Source organism: Podospora pseudoanserina, assembly GCF_035222485.1.
Source record: "Podospora pseudoanserina strain CBS 124.78 chromosome 7 map unlocalized CBS124.78p_7, whole genome shotgun sequence".
Lineage (NCBI taxonomy): Eukaryota > Fungi > Ascomycota > Sordariomycetes > Sordariales > Podosporaceae > Podospora > Podospora pseudoanserina.
Genome location: NW_026946671.1, coordinates 2,140,436 through 2,160,262, shown reverse-complemented (window position 1 = coordinate 2,160,262; position 19,827 = coordinate 2,140,436). Strand labels below are relative to the sequence as shown.

General features: G+C 53.8%; 4 protein-coding genes across 4 annotated transcripts; 1 reads left to right on the top strand and 3 right to left on the bottom strand.

Annotated features, from left to right (window-relative positions):
* Window positions 1–85: 85 nt before the first annotated feature.
* On the bottom strand, window positions 86–1,458 carry QC764_700230 (uncharacterized protein). The gene is made up of 3 exons (XM_062949688.1): window positions 899–1,458; window positions 456–833; window positions 86–398 (listed from the first exon to the last, which is right to left on the bottom strand). The coding sequence occupies exons 1-3, from the start codon at window positions 1,255–1,257 to the stop codon at window positions 293–295; spliced, it is 843 nt and encodes a 280-aa protein (XP_062796984.1). The 5' UTR covers window positions 1,258–1,458; the 3' UTR covers window positions 86–292.
* A 377-nt stretch (window positions 1,459–1,835) lies between these two features.
* On the bottom strand, window positions 1,836–2,907 carry QC764_700240 (uncharacterized protein). The gene is made up of 3 exons (XM_062949689.1): window positions 2,812–2,907; window positions 2,586–2,755; window positions 1,836–2,526 (listed from the first exon to the last, which is right to left on the bottom strand). Exons 1-3 carry the CDS (start codon window positions 2,849–2,851, stop codon window positions 2,023–2,025), a joined length of 714 nt encoding a protein of 237 aa, XP_062796983.1. The 5' UTR covers window positions 2,852–2,907; the 3' UTR covers window positions 1,836–2,022.
* A 1,384-nt stretch (window positions 2,908–4,291) lies between these two features.
* On the bottom strand, window positions 4,292–7,771 carry QC764_700250 (uncharacterized protein; the record flags this gene model as incomplete). The annotated part of the gene is made up of 2 exons (XM_062949690.1): window positions 4,292–4,345; window positions 4,454–7,771. 2 exons carry the CDS (start codon window positions 7,769–7,771, stop codon window positions 4,292–4,294), a joined length of 3,372 nt encoding a protein of 1,123 aa, XP_062796982.1.
* Window positions 7,772–17,268: 9,497 nt separating this feature from the next.
* On the top strand, window positions 17,269–19,371 carry QC764_700270 (uncharacterized protein; the record flags this gene model as incomplete). Its single annotated transcript, XM_062949691.1, has 1 exon — window positions 17,269–19,371. The coding sequence occupies one exon, from the start codon at window positions 17,269–17,271 to the stop codon at window positions 19,369–19,371; it is 2,103 nt and encodes a 700-aa protein (XP_062796981.1).
* Window positions 19,372–19,827: the final 456 nt, after the last annotated feature.

The following is a 19,827-nucleotide window of genomic DNA, read 5'->3' as shown; positions in this document are numbered from 1 at the left end:
ATATACATTAACTTGCCTCGACACATGTCCATTTGTTCAAAATGTATACTCAGAACTTCAGTGATAACCCAGCCACCGGCAAAGAGGTCACTGGGCTCCAAACTGCGGTGCTTATGTGAGACATCTCAGGTCAACCATCTCGGAGTATATTCCGGTCCAGTGGTAAACAAAGTTTATTCTACCCAGACCATCACCACAATGGCAAAAAAGGGGTAAAAGTGGATCCCCTCTTAACTACCCCTTTTCAGCATATGCTTTGAGACCATTGTCCCGACAAAACCCAGTGCACTGCTCAAGGAAGATTCCTGTCAATAATATCGATCCTCAAATTCGCGCTCGAGTTATACCCATCCACATATCGGTCTCCCCAAGGCTGCATCCAGGTGTCTGTTTTAGTTCTTGTCAGCACACAATACATTCACTTTTTATCTGGCGAAGCTTGGTGAAGGAAAAACTCACTATAAGTGCTCCCCGGCTTCTCCCGGCAAAGCCACACAAACGTCTCGTTCAACGCCTGCTTGAACCCTTCTTTTGGAAACTCGGCCACAACAGCCTGGTACTCCGAAATAGGTATCCCGAACGTGGCTTTCGCTATCTCTGCCGTTTCAAAATCAAGGCTTATACCCTGGCTGACTAGGCGGACGGCGGGCTCTTTGAAGTAGTTCAAGGCTCGTTCGGTGTGCAGAGCGATGGCGTCCCAGACGAGTTGCACGCGGCGTTCATTCCACTTCCTGCCGTGAGGGTGGTCATGGAGAAAGGCACGGGCGGCAATGGCGCCATCTACTTCGAAGCGTCTGTCGGGGGATATGATAGGGGACGATGGGGTTTGGTCCCTGCTTGAGACATCAGAGCCCTGCGCATGAGAAGAACATAAGAAATAGAGATGAAAACAACATACCAACCAAGATCGTGCAACAAAGCTGACACGGCTTGGATCTCAAGATCAATCGTCCGCTGTAGAGTTGCGTTGTTCTTAACCATGAGGGCGCCGAACAGCCACGAGCGCATTACGTGGTTGTAGGTTGTTGAGCTGCTGTGTGCGAGAGCAAAGGCTTGGGCTGAGCGCACGAGGGGGGTGTCAATCACTGTGATGCCCGCAAGTTCGCGGGTTGGATAGCGATGGCTGGTGGTGACTCCTCTTGCCTCATAACGCGGGCCAGAAGTCAAGGGATGGCAGGCAGAAAGTTGGAGATGCAAGATGATCAGGGCCATATGGCCGATGGTCAGGAGCCGGGTCAGCATGTTTTCCGAATACATACGGTACAGTGAATGCCGTTGATGCTTTCAACGCCAACAATGATGGGTTTGCAACATTTATCTAGATTGAATTTCTGACGGGCATCCTCAAGGCGATCCGAGATGACTCGGTATTTTCGTTGCTGCCGAGATTCCACGGATGCTGAAAAGCTATATGACAAATGTTGGCGAGCTATTGCCGGTCACCTTCGGAGCTTCAATACACTCTAACACAACCCGCTCATTTTGACTCATCATAAATCCGAAGGCATCATCCTAATTGGCTGACTCGTTAAGCACCCTGTCGTGGAAGGGATGAACGGTACTCTACAGGGTGACACGAGATTCTGATATGTCATGGTTTGTCCCCAGGTAGGTAGGTAGGTAGGTAGGTAGGTAGGTGTGGATTTGATATCCGACCAGAATCAGAACCACTGTGCATGGTCATCTCCTCCTGGTCAAGTACTAGCGCCTTAGCCAGGAACTCTTCGCTCACGCCATTACCATCTCTGTCATCTTCACTTACATCATCAGAATCTTGACCTAAATGCTGATCACCACAGTACTCGGGGTTCCTGGCCGCAATTCTGACATCGCCTCCCAAATATTGCCAAGTCCTTGTAACGGTCTTGCAGGCCACGACAACGCAAGAAACTTGACTCTAACCGCACAAGGGGTTAGGTACAGTAATCAAAGAGATCGAACAGCCAGTTCCAGAGTTGAGGAATGATTACTTCTTTATATTTTAGACATTTCTAGACTTCGCCAAGTCCACCCTTCGACACATCACACCACACACTCACCGTCCACAGCCCCTCCAGTCGCCTTCCCGGCCCACAAAGCATATTCATCCGCGGATGAAGCTAGTGTAAAGCTGGTCACAGTTGCACCGAAGAGACCCTGGCTGTCATGCTGGCTCATTTCAGCCTTGTCTGCGCATTCGGCCTCCCCAAACGGCGCGCTCGAGGCATGACACCACCCAAACAGCAGGAACCCACCACTGCTGGGAAACGAGCCGCCTTGCTGCTCCTCTCCGTGGCGCCACTCTCCCAAGCACTTTTCACAACGGAACGAAACCTGGTAGTGCGTTGCGTTCAAGGTGGACGATATTTGAGCGAGCTTGGCGTCACCGTTGTATGGCTCGATGGGGGGACCATAGTCGGACGCCCAACGGAGCGAGGTCAAGATCTCGTCCGGGTTAGAAGGGGAGGGGTAGGCTAACACAAGGAGGTTGGACACCATGCCGCCTCCGAGAGAAACGCCGCACCATCCGGCGGGATCGGAGCAAGTCTTGACGAATGCCAATGTTAATTGACATTTGTAGGGCATGGGAGGTGGCAAAGACTCACGATCAGCCCAACAAACTCATCTGCATCAGCCTCCAATGCGTCTGGGGGTAACGCCACACCAATCGTCACAAAGGGCGTCGGCGACCATGTGTTGAACGTAATGTTGGAGGAGGGGTCGGTGTAGATTTCACTGGTAGGATCGCGCTCTTGGGCGAACACAACCGGTGCCCCTGTGGACCGGTCAGCGCTGACTTGATCAACACGACAAATGGGGGAGAGGGCATACCGAGAGCTGTAATCGCTGCAGCAAAAAGTGAGGTCTTCATGATACAAGTGTTTTCTCTAGGTAGGTAGGTATGTAAACCTCCGAGGTCAAGAAAAGAAAAGGAAAACCTTTAATGACATCTTGAAACGCACCAAAAAAACAGACACAATATCGGCAGCTAAATATCATAAATCACCCTGCGTGATCTTCGTTCAGATCTGAGTCCAAGGATAAGTAAACAACTTGCTCGCCCGCGTCATGCGCTCCTGCACCGTATCTATCTCATTCTGGCTACATGACGTCGCCCTCGGCAAGTTTTTGCATCTCGAAAACGGTATAGATGGGGTATTTACAGAGCCATGAGGAATGACACACTATCGGCATCCATATTAATATTCCACAGCCCTGAATAATACAACCCATCTTATTGGTGCGTATTTCTCGCGGGTGTTTTGACCCCTATCCTGGGCATCCGGGTATTCTGTGATTGGAAACTGCTTCGGAGTCCAAGATCCGAGAATAATCATGTTCACTTGAATGGACATGTTTCAAGGCCATTTGGAGAATGGAAGAGTCGTGGTCAAGTCTGGACAAATATTCCAACAGTGTATTAATTCTCCCCAGCTACAGGATCAACAGCCACAGCCACACCTCGGTTCCTCCCCCTTCCCTCCCCCTAAACGAGAAATTATGCCCAAATCTCACACCCTTCTCTGCGCATATGATTACTATTTTTCCTTTCCTTCTGAAATGCTCATCAAGTATTGCCTCACGCCATGACTCGTAACTCTGTAACAAAAGTCGTGACCAAAAACAATAAAACAGTGAGCTGTGCGCTCAATACAAGAAATTCTAAACCAAAAAGCAAAAAGTCAAAACAAAACATGAAAGCAAAGCAGCCAAACCCCATTCAAATGATACCTCCCCCTTGTGACTGTTAACCCGACCCCGCCTTTCCAAGACAACCAACCAATAAAAGAAGAAAGAACTAAAACAAATAAAGACGACAGTCGATCCAAAAAGACTTTTGTTGAACCGGGCCGAGGCCGAAAGTCAATGAAGCTGATGGCCGAATAGATGGTCGATCAAGAGGGCAGAGGTTCTCCGGCGAAAGAGATAGTACATGGTGAAGCAAGAGAAAAGAATAAAACATGGAGATAGAAACACGAAGAAGCAAACTTCCGCCCGATGTTGGTCGCCAAAGAACATGTCCCTCCTTCTGTATCGGACTCGTATCCGACTGCTCAGCGGTATATTCATTGTTTCAGTTCGGTGGATGATGATGATGATGGTGGTGATAATGATGATGGTGGTGATGATGATGGTGGTGATGATGATGGTGGTGGTGATGATGATGATGATGGTGGTGATGATGATGATGGTGGTGTGTTAGTGTTGGCCGCGTAGAGAGGTCTTGTGGCATGTGTCGTGCTGAGCTCAGCATTTGGACGAGGAGGCAAATGAAGCGTCGGAATGGCGGGGGCTCGGAGTGGGAGTCGAGTTAACGCTTGAAGATCGAGAATTGCGTTTTATTTCGCTTTTTCTGACGAGATGCCTGCAGACGTAAACCCATGTTAGTGAGGGCTCTGTGTTAACTTCAGATTGCGGCAGCGATTTGAAGCATGACTGACAGTGCTCCTCCTCGGTCGCCAGGGTTGCGCACCACCACAAGTTCCCGTTGCTTATCCTTCTTGCTGCTGCTGGACTCCTTGTCCTTTTCCCTGTCCTTCTCCTTGTCCTTCTTCTGCGGGGAGGCGTTGCGGGACCGGCTGGACCGGCGCGAAGAGGGGGTCAGCTTCTCAACCTTGTGCTGGAGTTCGATGATCTGCTCGGTTGCCTGGTTGTAGGACTCGGTGATGCTGTTGTAGGAGCTGTGCAACGTCTCGAGCTGCTGCTTGGTGGCCCCAAGCTCGGCCGACAGCGCCGAGTTGCTCTCTGTCAGTGCCGTGATCTCACCCACACGGCGCGTGATCTCCTGACTCTTGATCTCCAGCTCGACTCTGAGTGCCGCCGCCACTGCATCTGGATCCTTGGCAAGCTCGGTCTGCAGCTCGACAACCTTGGCTTGAAGCTCTAAAACCTTGCCTCCGAGAACAATTTTGGCTGCCTCGATGGTAGGGACCTTGTCCGCCTCAGATTGGACCTGCGCCAGCTTACCTTCCAGTTCAGTGGTTTTGGCATAGAGCTCAGCTTGGAGTTCACCGATTCGTACTTGGAGATCGACGCTCCTTCCTTCGAGCTGCGAGATTTGACACAACGCCTCCTCCTTCTCGCCCATGAGGCCGGGGATCTTGTCCGCTTCGGCCTGGAGCACGGCAATCCTGCTCTCCAGTGTCGAGATCTTGCCCTCGAGATCCACAACCTTGTCCTCGAGTGCCGCCTTGGAACTCATCAGGCCAGCAACCTTGTCCGCCTCGACTTGGATCGTGTCCTTCTCCGTCTTGAGCTGTGCAATCTCGGCACTGGCAGCGACAAGATACTCCTGCACCGTGTTAAGGTGGTTGGCCACCTCAATCTTCTGGCTGGCAAGAGAGATGTTGGCCTCTTTAGAGCCGGCAAGGTCGGTTGTGAGCGCCTCGATCTGAATTTGCTTGCCGCCAAGGTCGACCTGGAGATCCAAGAGCTTCTGCTGAAGGCCGAGCTTGTCCGACTCGAGACCATCGATCCGGGCCTTGAGGCTGCTGACCTCTGTCTGGGTTGATGCAAGCTCCTCCTCCAGAGCAGAAATCTTGGTGGCCTGTTCGGAACTGGACAGTGTCAGCTCCTTCACTTGGACTTTGAGAGCGGCAATTTCTTCGTTGGCGGTATTGAGTGCCGACTGCAGGTCGCTCCTTTCTTGCTCCAAAGCAGCCTTGGCAGCTTCCAACGCATCCCTCTCCTTTTCCAGCTCCTCGATGCGAGCCCGCAGCGGCTGCTGACCCTCGTCAATCTCCTTTTGAAGAGCCTCCCTGTCGGCCGCAAATGTCGTTCTCAGAGCCTGCTCCGCCTCCTCGGCTGCCTGTGTGATCCTCCGTCTCTCCTCCTCTGCAGCCTGTGCAATTCTCTGTTGCTCCTCCTCGGCCGCCTTGGTGATCCTTTGCTGCTCCTCCACGGCAGCCTCTGTAATTCTCTGCTGCTCCTCCTCGGCTGCCCTTCTGACCTCCTGCAGCTCCCCGCTGGCCTTAATCTTGATGTTTTGCTGTTCCTCCTCGGCGGCCAATTTCTCTGCAATCAAGTCCGACACCCGAACCTTGAGCGCTTCAGTCTCCTCTTTCATAGCATCCCGCATCGTCGTCAGCTCCGCGATCTCCTTGTCTCTGTTGTCACGCTGCTCAAGGAGGGCACTGTTGCGAACATCCAGAGCAACGATCTGTTGAGACAAGAGATCCTCATGCTCCTTGCGGTCGATGTGGAGCTTCTCGAGCTCCCTCTCAAGATCCTGCACCCTGACTTCGAGCTTGTCCTTGATTTCCCTGATGTCGTCACGGCTCTGCTCAGCCTCCATGATCATGACCCTTTGCAGGTCCATCGTGTTCCTGAACTCGTCCATAACTTGCTTGGTGGCCTCGAGCTTGCCGTAGAGTTCAACCTTGTCGGTGCGTTCAACGTCACGTTCCTTTTCAACTTCGTCCAGGATGCCCTTGGTGAGGTCTGAGTTGCTGCGGAACTCGTCGATGATCGCCTTTTGCGCGTCGAGCTTGGAGAGAAGCTCGTCCCTGCTCCTGCGCTCCTGCTCACGCTCACGCTCACGCTCCCTCTCCAGCGCAGCCCTCTCGTTGCGAGCCAGATCGCGCTCACCCTCAGCCATAGACTTTTCTCGCATGGTGGCGGATATCTGGGTAGCGCTGTCTTCGAGGTCCATCTTGAGTTTGGCCTCGCTCTCACGAAGGGCGCGTGTCTCGGCTTCCAGTTGCTCGATCCTGTGCATCATGTTCCGCTCAAGGTCCTGCTGGCGTTGCTCCAGGTCCCATTGGTATCTGGTGTCGACGGGGGGTGCGCTGGAAGGGAGCAGCTTGATACGACCTCCGCCGGTGAGACTTCGGTCGGCAGAAGATGTGAGCCTTGGTTGAGGCCCGCCAACCCGGTGTCTGACGACCTTGCGGCTGGGAGGAGGGGGGGCATTCTTGGATGGCGCGACAGAGCTAACGACACTGGATGAAGAGCCGATGACACTGGGTGTGAAGCGAACGGAGGGCGTTCTGGTGCCCGTGTTGGCAAGGGTGTTGGCCTCCGTAGTGGTCACATCACTCTCGCAGGACTCGGAGGATTCCGAGATGACGGTAGTGGCTTCTGTTGTGGACGAGAGCTCCGAGGTGGAGGAAACAGATTCGGTTTCGGGGTCCGGATCAGAGCGGTAATCGCGCCGATCGGGGCGGTCGTAGTGCTCCTGGCGGGCTTCGTGATGACCCGAGTGAACCAGTTGTCTGTTATTATCAGGCATGAACTGGGGGGAAAGCACATTGCGTGCCACGGATGGTGGTGGCCCATGATAGCTGGGTGGGAGGTTGGAGGTGGAAGAAGAGGCTCGGGAGGGCCGAAGGTTCACCGTCCCTTGTCGTTCAGCAGGCACCCCTGGGAACTTGGCCTTCAGGACCTTGCGAGGCAGGATGCTGGTAGAGGCTGACGGCAGAGAGGGTGAGAGCATGGGCGACGCTGTCGGCGATGCTGTTGGCGTGGAGGCAGCTGAGATGTGGTGGGCTCTGGGCGAGGGTCTGACCCCCAGCTCCGAGTCACTGCCGGCGCCCACTCCGGGGATGTTGGAAGATGTGACGGACGTGTCCGAGTTGCGGCGTGGCCTTGTCGATGGCCTAACTGACTTGCGGAGGATAGACTTGGGTTGCTGCTGTTGCTGCTGCTGCTGCTGCTGCTGTTGTTGATCTCCTCGACCTTGCTGGCCTTCCCACTCAGGCCACTCGGCTGGCCGACTGTTCAGGCGGGTGTCAGAGCCCGGGGTCACAGTGCCCCCTACCCTCGGGCGGAGGTATTGCCGTTCTCTCTCCATGGATGGTGATATGATGGCCGGTGGTGTTGTGTGTTTCGTGGTCAAGTTACAGGATGGGATGGAATAATGGGCTATGTGGAGACAGATGTGCAAAGTCGTATATGTCCTGGGCAGATATCAAAAGACGGTCAGTCAGATGGGCTCTCGGGCGATTATTGGGTCGTCGTGGTAGTGGTCTGGGTAAGAAGCAGTATCACGAGCGGGCATTGCTGGGTCAAACTCTCAATATTTTGGCTGAGAATTGCTGTTTGTTGTGCGCGTGGAGCCAGACGGTTTGGTGTCGATGCAGTTCAGGGGGAAGCAAGCGGGACGGAGCAGGTTTAGGGCGTGCAGGACGACGGCTTGGTTTTGAGAGCAGAGGGCGGGTCAGGGCGGATGGGCGGCTCCCGGGGCAAGGGCCGCATCAAACAGGTACCTCACCGGACACCGCGGTGTTTGGCATAACAGGGCCATGAAGAGGACCACGAACAACGTGACTCACCCTGAATGTGGCTAGACAGCCTCGCCAACGGCCAAATCGGGCACGAGATGGGCTACGGGTAGGCGGGCATTGGGCAGAGACACGGTGAGGGGGAGCTGAGCCCGGGCGTGACGACGACGGAGACGGTTGGGCAGAGAGCAAGAAGGCTGGACTTCAGAAGAGAGGGTTGCCACCCATTACCAAATCACACCAGAGGGGAAGGAAGCGTGTTGGGAAAATTTGCATTCCAAGCATGATTGGAGACGGCACTTGCTCAAAGCTGGGGCACAAAAGCGCAAAACAGAGGCATGGGAAGATATTCTGTACCTAGCTGCCCGTTCCGTCCAAATGGACGTCAGCGGCTCCGTGCATGCACCTGTGGGGTGCTCGGCATGCACCCTCCTGCCAATCACGGCCGCCGATTAGGCTAAAGGGGGGCCGGTGCGGGAAGCCGTTGGGCATCGTTGGGCCACGACAGTCGCTTTTTTTTCACCTCACTTTGGACCTTCGACGTGTCCAGTCTCGCCAAATTCTCCCCCGGTCCGTAGCAACGCGATGGCTTAAAGAAGCAATTGGCTGGGTGCCCAATGACCCCATTGTCTCGGTTCGCCTGTCACAAGCACCAATGCAGCCTTTTTCCTGTTCCATCCCTCGTCATATAGGTATGCTGGAGGCAGCCTTTTCTCGGTGCTGGAGCACCTTTAGCACCTTGCCAGAGACAGTCGGAGAAGGAAGGAATGGTGATCATGATCAGCAATCTATCTTCGGCCTATCCGTCTAGCCTTGTCCTACCCACGCTTGCGGCCTGAAGCGATCCTTCTTCTCTTCTCGTCATTATCATCATGGATGCCAGCAGGTTGCCGGACTGTATGTACACTAGGGATGGATGAGGAATGCGGAAGAGACTGAGATGGAAAGTGGACTCCCCCGATGCTACCCCGGGCCGTCTCGGTGACGGGTCCCGAGCTTTGGGTGTCCCATGCGGGCGGGGTGAGCGGGCCGGGCCTTCTCCACGCTGTTCCCTGTCGATGCCTCAGTCCCGGTTTGGACGACATCGGTTCTGCTGGAAGCATCTCGACCGCCGCCATGCTTCCGGAACTTTTACATACTTACATGCCTCTTGACCGCCTTCTTCGCCCGGCCAAAAGTGGAGTGGTTCTGCTCTGCGGCCACAGACAGTTCCCCAGCTTTCAACCTGTTGCTCGTCGTCATGCGGCCATGTGCAGCCGATTTGTTTGTCTCCACCGACCGACCCTGCGACGATCCGCAAAATGGAGGCGAGCAAGCTGGCTTTCGATGAATCGCAGACGACCACACGTCATTTTGGCATTGCTTTCTCTCTGTTTTTCTACGTGGATGCAGGTGGAGTGCAGCTCTGCTCATGCTCTCATCTCCCAAACCAATGCATGATACCTGCTTATCTTCACCCGGCGGTGAGGGCTGTTGGCTGTTGGAGTCGGCAAACATGCTGGAGAGTCTTAATAGGATCGCCCTTCCCGCCCCCTTTTCCGGCATGTCACCTCATCCTCTCGATGATGATTTGCGTCGGCGTTGGGTGAGGCATCTTGTACGGGGATTTCTGCCTGCAGCTGCGGCTCTTGTTTGGCTTCCTTCCATACGAGAGTACATGTACCAAACGGCTTTGCTCCACAGCTTCAAAACTCCACCCCGTCTGCCGCATACTCGCATGGGAGAGCTCATCATCTGCTTTAACGTGGAGCTATTCGCTGGCACTTTGCTTGAGCGACAGGGGCAAACCTTTCCACGTTTGCGTCAGCTTTGGGCACAGGACTGGCCAGGTAGGCCAAAGCCATGGCATTCATATTTGAGCTGGATGAGGGGAATGTTGTCAAAGGTGAGGGAGACTGAGCCTCATCTGTCTCGTGTCTACCGAGCCTGACGATGGCTCGCTTATACTCGGCAGACGGGACCTTGGGTATCGATTGATGTTGGCACTCAAACGCAGAGCCTCAACAGCAACACGTAGTTCTATGCTCAACAAAGCATTGCCCCCAACGCTAGCAAGGCTGGAGGCAGCCAAGGTGGGAAATGGCACCAGTGTAGGTCCTACCCACTCGTCAGCAGAAGCCCAGTCTGCGTCCCAAACGTTCGGGTCAGGCAACTGCAGCACAGTATCGTACGGCAGAGTCGAGTTGTTGACCGGAAGACCCGCTATTTACTGTCTGTTGTTGTCCCTGATATGTAAACAAGTTTTCTCAAACGTTCGCCAGAAGTTGTGATCGGATCGGAAAGGGGCAAATGTTCACTTTCATCTCAGATCATCATGCTGTGCTTCCGTCTGCCGCCTCATACGCTGTCCGAAGCATAAGTGCCTCCAACGGCTAAGGGCGAGTGTTTGGGTTTGCCTCCGCTCCTGCATGTATGGTAGGTGAAAGCAAGGTAAACAACAACGGATGGGCAATTCGTGTCGGTCTGAGTTACATCGAAGCAAATAACTCTGGACTATGTGGCCTACCTAGTGATGTCGCCCGCGGCCTATTGAAGCTGACAGCTTCCATCGAATGTTTTGATGCAAAAGCCACAACTTATCTCCGATGTGTTACCCAATGAGACCGACTTAGACGCTACCCGGTCTAGGGGGCTTAACCCTGAAGGCCATGTTTTTTGTGCGGGGAGGGAATTTCAAATCGATTGATGGATGGGTTTACACGTAGCAGTATCGGTTTGGCCATTCGCCACAAGGGTACGAGCCGCATACACGCCATTCTCTGTGTCTTGGCTTGATCTCCTACATGGCAGGAGCGGCTTTTCCAGATGGGATATATTTCTGTGCGTTTTCAGACCGCCCTTCTTTCCAGACCGGCAATGGATTAATACAGGTAAAAAGGAGGTATTAAAGTGAGGCTTTGTTGTGCGGAAGCAGGCTAGGTGTGCTTCCTTCAGACTGAAAATGCTCCCCGGATAACTACCCGGTTGTCGAATTCTGGAAACATTCTGGTGGCTATATTTGGCCTGCTAGATGCCAGTTGGCGGTTCGAATCGGATCTAGATCTACCTAACCTTTGCTCATCGGGAAATGTTCTGCTTCGGGTGGTGCGATGGATACGTGCCGAGACACTTGGTGCTTGTGTTGACAACGACATGCCATGTTGTTGATAGATCGATCGGATAGTGTGCGCTCTTTGGAGGCTTGTGTGCCTGCAACTTGAACAGGAGGGGACAGACATTTGCCACCGCTTGCTGAGACCCTGAATATCAGCAGTCTGGCTTGGTTCTGTTGCTGAGCTTTTGTCTTGTTACTTCCACTCCAGTACCTAGTTGTTCGGCTAGTGATCGATACAGATGTTGATCTACCTGGTCAATGTAGTGGCTTATCATGCGCCGCGAGACTATCATCAACTACCCACTAAGTTGTGCAGCACAACCCCAAAAGCTCCAGGATCCTTTCAAGGAAAAAGGGGGCGTTGAAATCAAACACAGTGACAGTGTTGCCCATAATCCGAGAATCAGTCCAGATCGGTAGGCATAATTTCGTGAGCAGGTAGCTAGTTACTTAGCGTATTATGGATATAATTCTGTACAAGTCCTGCCACTTCAAGGTGTCACGTCAAAGCAAGTAGGACATTTCTCTATCTAGGCTCGGTAAGACATACCAGTTTATACCTGGCCCTTCAGTCCATTGGAAAATCGGCGGACGACTACCTGCCTACTTCGCTATTATCTTCTGTCTGCACACGCTCTTTGATGGGATTTCTGCTGAACATCATCACTTTTCCACATGACCTACAGGATATTGAGTTCAGCCAGATTTTGATTCAAACCTGCAGTTTTAGTCATGCTGTTCATTTACTCCCCATCAAACCAGCCAGCAACCATGAGGCGACCTCTCGATTATGGTCCTTCTGGAAAGGCAGCTGTTTGTATTGTTCTTAATGTTTGATCTAGCTATTTCCAATCATGGAAGCTGATGCAAAACATCTTTTATTCAATGTTTCATCAGCCCAAATCTTTCTTGACCTACTCGACTCTTACAAAATGCCACAGGTGTACGTATAGTGACACCGCAAGGCCCTTGCGGCATCAAGTGGTCCCAGACAAAACAGACACAGAATATGCAAGAAACGGGAATATGGAACACAACAAGGACTACTGCCTATTAGTTCCCTTGCAGTTCAAACCAAGTTGGCGGAGAGAGATGATCAAGGGATATGACGTTGTGGTGTGTGCAGGTTGGGGGGGGGGCTGTGTGGGCGCCGAGGGATCCCGATCCTGTGTTCCGGACACGGCCGTATGGGCCTGCTTGGCTCATCAAACTGGCCAGTGCGAAGAACGGAGGTGGGGCTTTGACGCGGGAGACACACGCGCTGACAAGTGGGGAACGCCATTCTCGCGTTAATTGATTTCCACCCCCCAGTGAGGTGGGAAGGCGGCAACATGTGATATTAGTTCCAGAGCGGTAACCTCGATCTGCAAATTTATGTGGTGCAATATGCTTCCCAGTCAGAAGAGCGAAGCTCAACAGAACCCCCCAATGAACCACTCTCTCGGGCGGCATGCTCCGCACCCATGGAGACGCATCCATCTAGCTCCTCGAGTTTCTGACAGTTCGGCTGCAGCAAGTGCGAAAAATAGCAGAGGCACTCCCACCCCGCTGACTGGGCGGACGGCAGGACTGAGGTGCTCCTCGGAACACACACGACCCCCCAATGCAACAGAGAGGCAAGAGGACTTTTGGCGGACCGGGCGTTGCGCTACAAACCTGCTGTTGTCGGTTCAGTTTCGCATGTCAGCCGCCTCACGGCGCACCGCACCGAGCCTACATTAGACAAAGCCTACGAAGCGAGTTTTGGAAGCGGGGGAACCTGGAAGGGGGTTACGGCAGTCGGTCCCACCAACAAGGCCGCAAAAAGAGGCAAATGGGAAAGCAAGTAAACGCAGCGATCCGCAAACAGCTCCGTCTGCGGCCGTCCGACAAGCTCCAGCCTTGTTCGGGGCATGAGTCGGTAGGCAAAGGCAGCTGACCAATCCTGGGGTCAGAAATGGCCATCTTCGTGATGCACCCTGACAGTGGTGAGTTCCCCAGCAACCAACCAAATCCACCTCATATTGTGCTCCCCGGAACACCCAAGTGCAGCTTGGCTTCCGGAGGACCTCCGGACGATTCGTTGCCGGAAAGCCCCCGCCCGGAGCTTCCGTCCACAAGGCATGGGCGTCACTATGTGTACAAAGTGTCCGACACGGATATTGTGCTCCTTTCCTTTGCTTCTTTCGAACCTCGGGAGGCGCTCCTTTGCTGTTGAGTAAAGGCTATTATTGGCTTACTTTCTGATTTCCCGCAGCCAAAGATTCCGGGAAAGGCAACAAAAAAAACCGCCTGTCCGACAAAGTTTTCTGTGGCGGGGTTTGATGCGGATATTCCGAGAGCAAACGACTATCACGACCCCTCACCATCCGTTTCCGTTCTGATGGTGTAGCCACTTGACAAGACCGGGGGACGGAGTTTGCAGCTGAACTGGGCAAGGTAGGAAACGGATGCGACGATGACTTGCGCCTCTTGTCGATTTTACACGAGAATGGGTTGATACGACCGTTGCTTACTTTTTGACCTACTCGGCCGATCCTGTGTGTGCCTCCCTTGTAATTTGTTGGCAGCGTGTGTGCATGTCAGACACAGAGCACAAAAGGGTCCCAATCCACCCACCCACCCCCCTGGAGGAGGATTGGTCGCTTGGCCCTTTGATAGGGGAAAGATGATGCCGTGAGACTCTCTGTCTGGTACCCTTCTCCCGGTTTGCCAGCGCTCTTATCAAGGCTCTTACCTGCACCGTCATGCTCTGCTGAGTGGAAATACGGATAAAGCCACTCCACTCCACTCCCCAGGTTCCAGGCTTGCCAGGAGTCCGATCCAACCCTGAACCGCAAAAAAAAAGAGCGCCCAGATTCCGGTTTGGCGCTTGTCGACATGTCATCAGAGCCTGCTTCAAGACACGATGACACTGATGAGGATAGGGCAGTGGCTCAAGGCATTACGAGTCAGCCAGATGCCAAATGCCACAAGAATGCGAGAGTCTATGTGGGCGCCACGGGTTTTTGGAACCATCCGTTTCGAGGGGCTTTGCCTATAATAAACCACGTTTGGGGAGGTCCCCGCGCTGTCCTACCATAACCACTTGACCACCTTTTTGGTGTGGCCGATGGCAGGAGACGGTGTCTTGCCGAGAGGAGGTCGACAGGGGTTTGATCATCAGCCATCACCATCATGGAGTCCCTTGATCAATGTCTCCGAGTCACAAGTGGTGTTTGCGGAATGGATGGTGCATCCGGGCTTTATGCAGCCGCCTGCTTAGTCCTATGATCTATCTCTCTTTTTACCACTCGTACCGGGCTGGGCCCAAGGCGCACCAGGCAAGTGTGTAGACCCCTCAGACTCAGACTGGCGCACTGTGCGGCATGATTTCATTCCTGTTGCTTTCAGTGTTGCAGAAACAAATCCAAGCGTGTAGGATTCTTCGGCTCAAACGGCCAGATACATAGAAAATCTCGGCGGACATCCACACCCCCTCCCTCCTTTTTCTCTCGCTCCCCAAAAGCCAGGGTTCCAGAAAACCCAACATAGTTTCGCTCTCTCAATCAGTGAGTGGTATGATTGAACGGTGGAACATTTCTCAGTACGTCAGCCAGTCACACAGGCGGCAGCCGAGCAAGGGCAGGGCAAAGAGCCAAGACAGGAAAGAGATGATAGATGAATGCACACGGTACAAGAATAATCACGCGCGTCTGGATGCCTCTTTCCTCCCTCGGGCTGTTGTCATCTGGACTTTATTTAGTCTGTTGCATCATGACGGACACTCTGATGGCAACGATGATGACATGGACCGACCCGGTGCTGAAAAGAGGAGGGCCGAGGGGTTGTCGGCAACCCGTACATACCGCTATTCGTCAGCCATTACTGAGATGGAACTTGATGAGGGAAAAAGAGGACCACGATTGCCCCCTTTTTTTTTTCTATCATCAATCACTGATCGCCAGTGGAGACGCCGGAGGGAGAGGATGGCACCTGGCTGTTGCAGCCATTTCCCTAAACTCTTTAGCGGCAATATATAAGGAAATATGGAGGACCGACCGACCGCATACAGTGCGCACTGTAAATAACAAAAACATGTTCCGTTTCGAGCGAGACAAAAAAAAAAAGGGCTTGGGTTGGGGCTTTTGAATCGTTGGGAATCCTTGCGATCCGGGCTTTCTTACTCGGACATGTCGCTGCTTTCAGGTTGCTCCTTGGTGTGCGCCTCCCTCCAGTGTTTCCTGCCCCCTCCCACCTCAGGCATGGAGGTGGCCATGGCTCGCGCTAGGTGACCCGGAGACAAGTAAAATCAGCAGAACAGGGCATTGAGTATCGATTGAGTGAGGAGTCAATCTTTCAACAGCACAGGCTGAGAAAGCCATAGGACAGTCCGGCCGCCGTACTTCTTTCTGGTGGTGGTGTCTCCGGCGTGCCAGCCTCCAACGCATGGTGGAGGACAAAGCGTGCTGCGGCGGGATGGAGCGAACGAATTGATGGGTGGGAGCTTCCAGGTTGCTTGGCTGAGGTGCCCGGGCGATGTGCGCCCCAAGCCAAAATGTGTGGACAGGGACAAAAAAAAGAACGACTTCCACCACCCCCCCCACCCCCCTCCTCCCCCCCTCCTCCCCCACTGTGCCCAGGCCTGTTCACAACCGTGGCAGTCGTAGCCTCTCTTTTTCCTATTTGTCCTCTATACTCGGTAAACGGCGAGTCCCTTTGAGCTCAAACCTATGAATGGTTGACGAAGAGAGAAAGAAGACGCTGGAAGAAGCATCAAACCAAGTTTAGCGCAAGTGGCAAGCGAGGATTCCATGGCTGAGGTCCAGTGAGGTGGTGTCGGAGCCCTGTGGGGCAGGCTGCAAGTAGTGGGTGGGTTTGTACCTCAGAAGGTACCTCAGTACAGTAGGTAAGGTACCTGACCTGCTCTGAGCTGCGGGCACAGAACGACCGCGGCGGCACAGCGCCCCCTTGCACGGCACCAGACACAGACAACGACGTCGACCAGGGACAAAGTAAATTAGCAGCATTTGCGGCGACTGGGACTAAGACGCAGCAACGCACCAGCTACGCAACCCAAGTTTCTCACATGGAGCAGGCAAGGTAGACAACCTGGAGAAGAAAAAGGTATGGATGTTTTCACGGATCGAGGATCTTTCTCCTCCTCCTCGTCAACCTCCTCGTCAACCTCCTGGTCGTCCTCTTCGTCGTCACTTTCCTCCCTTCTTCCCATCCATTGATGAATCACTCTCCCTTCGTCCTTTCCAGGTTCTTCCCCAGGCAGCTGCTTCACCACCTCACCACCTATCCAGCTCCTGCAGCGACTCCTACCTTACTACCTTGCTTGTATCAAGAAGAAGAATTGCTGGCTGGCTGGGTTGGACTGGACTTGGCTGGCTTAGGAGCTCGAGTTCGGGACGTGGAAGCGTATATTGACGGGGTCCCTGCCATGGCTGAGGTCACAACGCAATAAACGTCCAACAACACGATTTCACTTCACTCCAAAGCTTCGTACCTGCTGCCATAAAAGGTTGAGCTTGTTGAGGCAGGAGCGAGCTCCTAGTCGTGTGATGCGACAAAAGGCAAAAAGCTTGCAGGTACGAAGCAAAGTGGAAAGAACTCTCTGCGGTTCTCTGCAGTTCCTGGCGTGGAATGTGATTTCGGACCAGCAACCACCAACATCTGTCTAGTAGCAACCGGCTGCTTTTTTTCGTTTGCGATTCCGGTTCAAACCACCCCCCCTTTTCCAGGTTCCCCAAAGCTGTCGACAAGAGAAAGAGTCCTCGCCGCATGACTTCAATTGCGACCATCTCCTCCTCCTCTTGCTCCTCCGACTTCTTCTCCGCTTCTCTTCGCCAGCCCTCTCGTCACCACCTTCAGCCGGAGGGCATGCACCAGTGTCAACTGCCCGCTCCTCGAGGACTTCGCCTGCTCCCCCTCCATACCCCGAATCTCGGCGACCTGCGAGACCCCGACTACTCGGGTGGACTCCGAACACCACCGGCCGACGAGAACATGGGGACAACCTACGAGATGCCTCACTTGGCATCCTCCAAAAACCACATCCACCACCATTCGACCCACGCCCCACCAATGCCCCAGCAAGATCGCTACCGATCCGCCCTGAACGAGCGACCACCGCCGAACGAGCAAATATACAATTCCACCTCACGATGTTCTGCACCTGTCTATCAGCAGCCCCAGGTCCAACAAGCTCCGAGACCAAACCTGCCCTCCTCCTCTGCTGCTCCCGTCGCGGCGTTGCCGAGCTCAACGGTTGTCCCTAACCAACGACGAGGGGCAAACCGGCACTCTTCCCGACCATCATCGCCGCCATTGGACATGAGCCTGGTGTTTCACAGCATGGAAATTCCAGAATGCATCAGCCCGAGGAGTGGGAATCTGGGAGACTTTATGGCCGAGGTCGCGGCTCTCTTTTGGTTCGAGTCTCCGCAGACGTTTGAGACGGCTGAAAAAATACGGACCTTGCCACCAAACGCCGCCATTGCTAGATTGTCGGCCAACGCTGTGGCGTCATCCGACTTCAAGAAATGGGTAATGAATATCGTGGACGCTACAAAGATCACCCAAAATGTGGCGCTGCTTGCGCTTCTCTACATCTATAGGCTCAAAATGGCCAACCCCAGCGTGAAGGGTCGACCGGGCAGCGAGTTCCGCTTGTTGACCGTCGCCCTGATGCTTGGGAACAAGTTTCTGGATGACAACACCTATACCAACAAGACATGGGCAGAGGTGTCGGGCATTGGGGTGAATGAGATTCACGTGATGGAGGTTGAGTTCTTGAGCAACATGAGATATAGTTTGCTGGTTTCTGCCGAGCAGTGGCGCGCATGGCTGGACAAGCTCGCCAACGTGTACGAGTACCTGGAAATCGCCAAACGATCACCCTCACCTTCGCCATCGCCGCTGTTGATGCCGTCGCCGAGCCATCGCGCTTTTGCCTCACCAACTCCATCTCCGATGAGCACCGCCGCGATGCAGCCGACCCCAGCTGGGCCCTTTTCTGGCGGAAACATACAGAACAGCAACAATCATGGGCCAGTGGGCTGGCCACACCCCTATTCATCCAACAATGCCGTTTCCCCCCTTGCCTTGAAGCCAGAACAGCACCTTTTAAGGAAGCGCAGTTTTACCGAAGATGACCCGACCGAGCCCCCTGCGAAGCGTCTTGGCCGTGCTGCCCCTGAACAACCCCAACCCATCCACCTGCCAGCCCACCACCTCCCATCGCAGGCACCACCGCTCCAAGGTCTACACGTTGCCTCGCACCCTCCTATCGGCTCTCAGCGACCTATCCACTCTGCTACCGGCCAGAGTCGGCCACTTCCATCCATGAGCTCAGATCAAGGGCGTGTTGCCGTGCCCAGTTTGGCACTGAACACAGGCCATGCTGGTCCCCTCGTGACAACCCAGTCGTTCACATCCTCGGCGGCATACGCACCGCCACAGGCTTCACCACTGTCACTGCCGCCGCTTGTGCCGGGTGTGCGTGCCATGGCCACCGTGTACCCCAATGCCACCACTTATGCGCCCCAGCAGTCTGTGCTGGTTACATCCGGGCCCAGTGTGAGCTCGGCGCCACAGTCGGTGACCACTCCGACAACAAGCTTCCCGCCCATGTCCTATGGCACGCCAACAAAGCGTCCATCTCCCCAGCACCACCTGGCTTCCAGCGCCAACATGGCCGGGTCTTCGCCACTCTCCGTCGACCCCTATGGTCATCATTCTGGGACACCCATGGGGAACGCTGGGGCCACCAGCGGACTGCACACGCCCATCTCACACTCGCCATCGGTTTATCTGCAGCAACGCGATAGTCCGTACAAGCCCGTGAGACAAGTCAACACGCTGCTCATCCCGCCCGCGTCTGCCTTCCTCCACCAGTACCATTTCCAGAACGCTGTTACGCCAAACCAGATGCACTATCAGCCGCTTGGAAGGAGGAACGAATACCGGACAGGCATTGTGCCAGAGTACACCATGGACAGACAGCACTCTTACCCTTCTTCGCAACAGGTGCTTCCCGATCCCGCACCGCATCGACCCCCTCACGTGCCGCCTGTCGGGCGCCCGGATTTATTCCGTTCGCACTACTAAATGTCTGGCCATCTTTTTATTCTGTGTTTTCTGGGCGTCTTTCCTTCACGCCACATTGTATTATTTACGCTTTTCCAGCTCTTCAGCTCTTGTTGACACAGCATATGCATTATTCTGGGCGTTAGGGTCGGGACTTGTGCATTTTCGAGCAAGTCACTAATATTGGTGGACAAGCTACCTATCGATACAATTGTCTTTTATTCTTGTGGCGTTTTGGGAGTAGGTATTCAATGGGCAGTGTGTTTTTGTCTTTCTGTTGACCCTTTTTTTTTTTTTTTTTTTTTTTTTTTTTTTTTTTTTTTTGGTTGGTTCTTTTTTACCTTTTTGGAAGATGAACTTATAATACCCCCGGATAATGATGGATCAGAAAGGAGTGGGAGCCATCATCAAGTAAATTGGATCACATGGGCGGTGGATTATGGAGAGCGTGGAAGGGGATCGATCGCAAGGCTGTTT

Excerpts from the sequence above, each read along its gene's own strand:
- QC764_700230 (XM_062949688.1), bottom strand. The coding sequence starts at position 1,257 with ATGTATTCGGAAAACATGCTGACCCGGCTCCTGACCATCGGCCATATG. Across the intron at positions 834-898 it reads TTGTTGCACGATCTTGGTTG|GGACCAAACCCCATCGTCCC; the intron begins GTATGTTGTTTT and ends TGTCTCAAGCAG. Across the intron at positions 399-455 it reads CCGGGGAGCACTTATAGTGA|AACTAAAACAGACACCTGGA; the intron begins GTTTTTCCTTCA and ends TGTGCTGACAAG.
- QC764_700240 (XM_062949689.1), bottom strand. The coding sequence starts at position 2,851 with ATGAAGACCTCACTTTTTGCTGCAGCGATTACAGCTCTCG. Across the intron at positions 2,756-2,811 it reads TGCAGCGATTACAGCTCTCG|GGGCACCGGTTGTGTTCGCC; the intron begins GTATGCCCTCTC and ends ACCGGTCCACAG. Across the intron at positions 2,527-2,585 it reads ATGAGTTTGTTGGGCTGATC|ACTTGCTCCGATCCCGCCGG; the intron begins GTGAGTCTTTGC and ends GCATTCGTCAAG.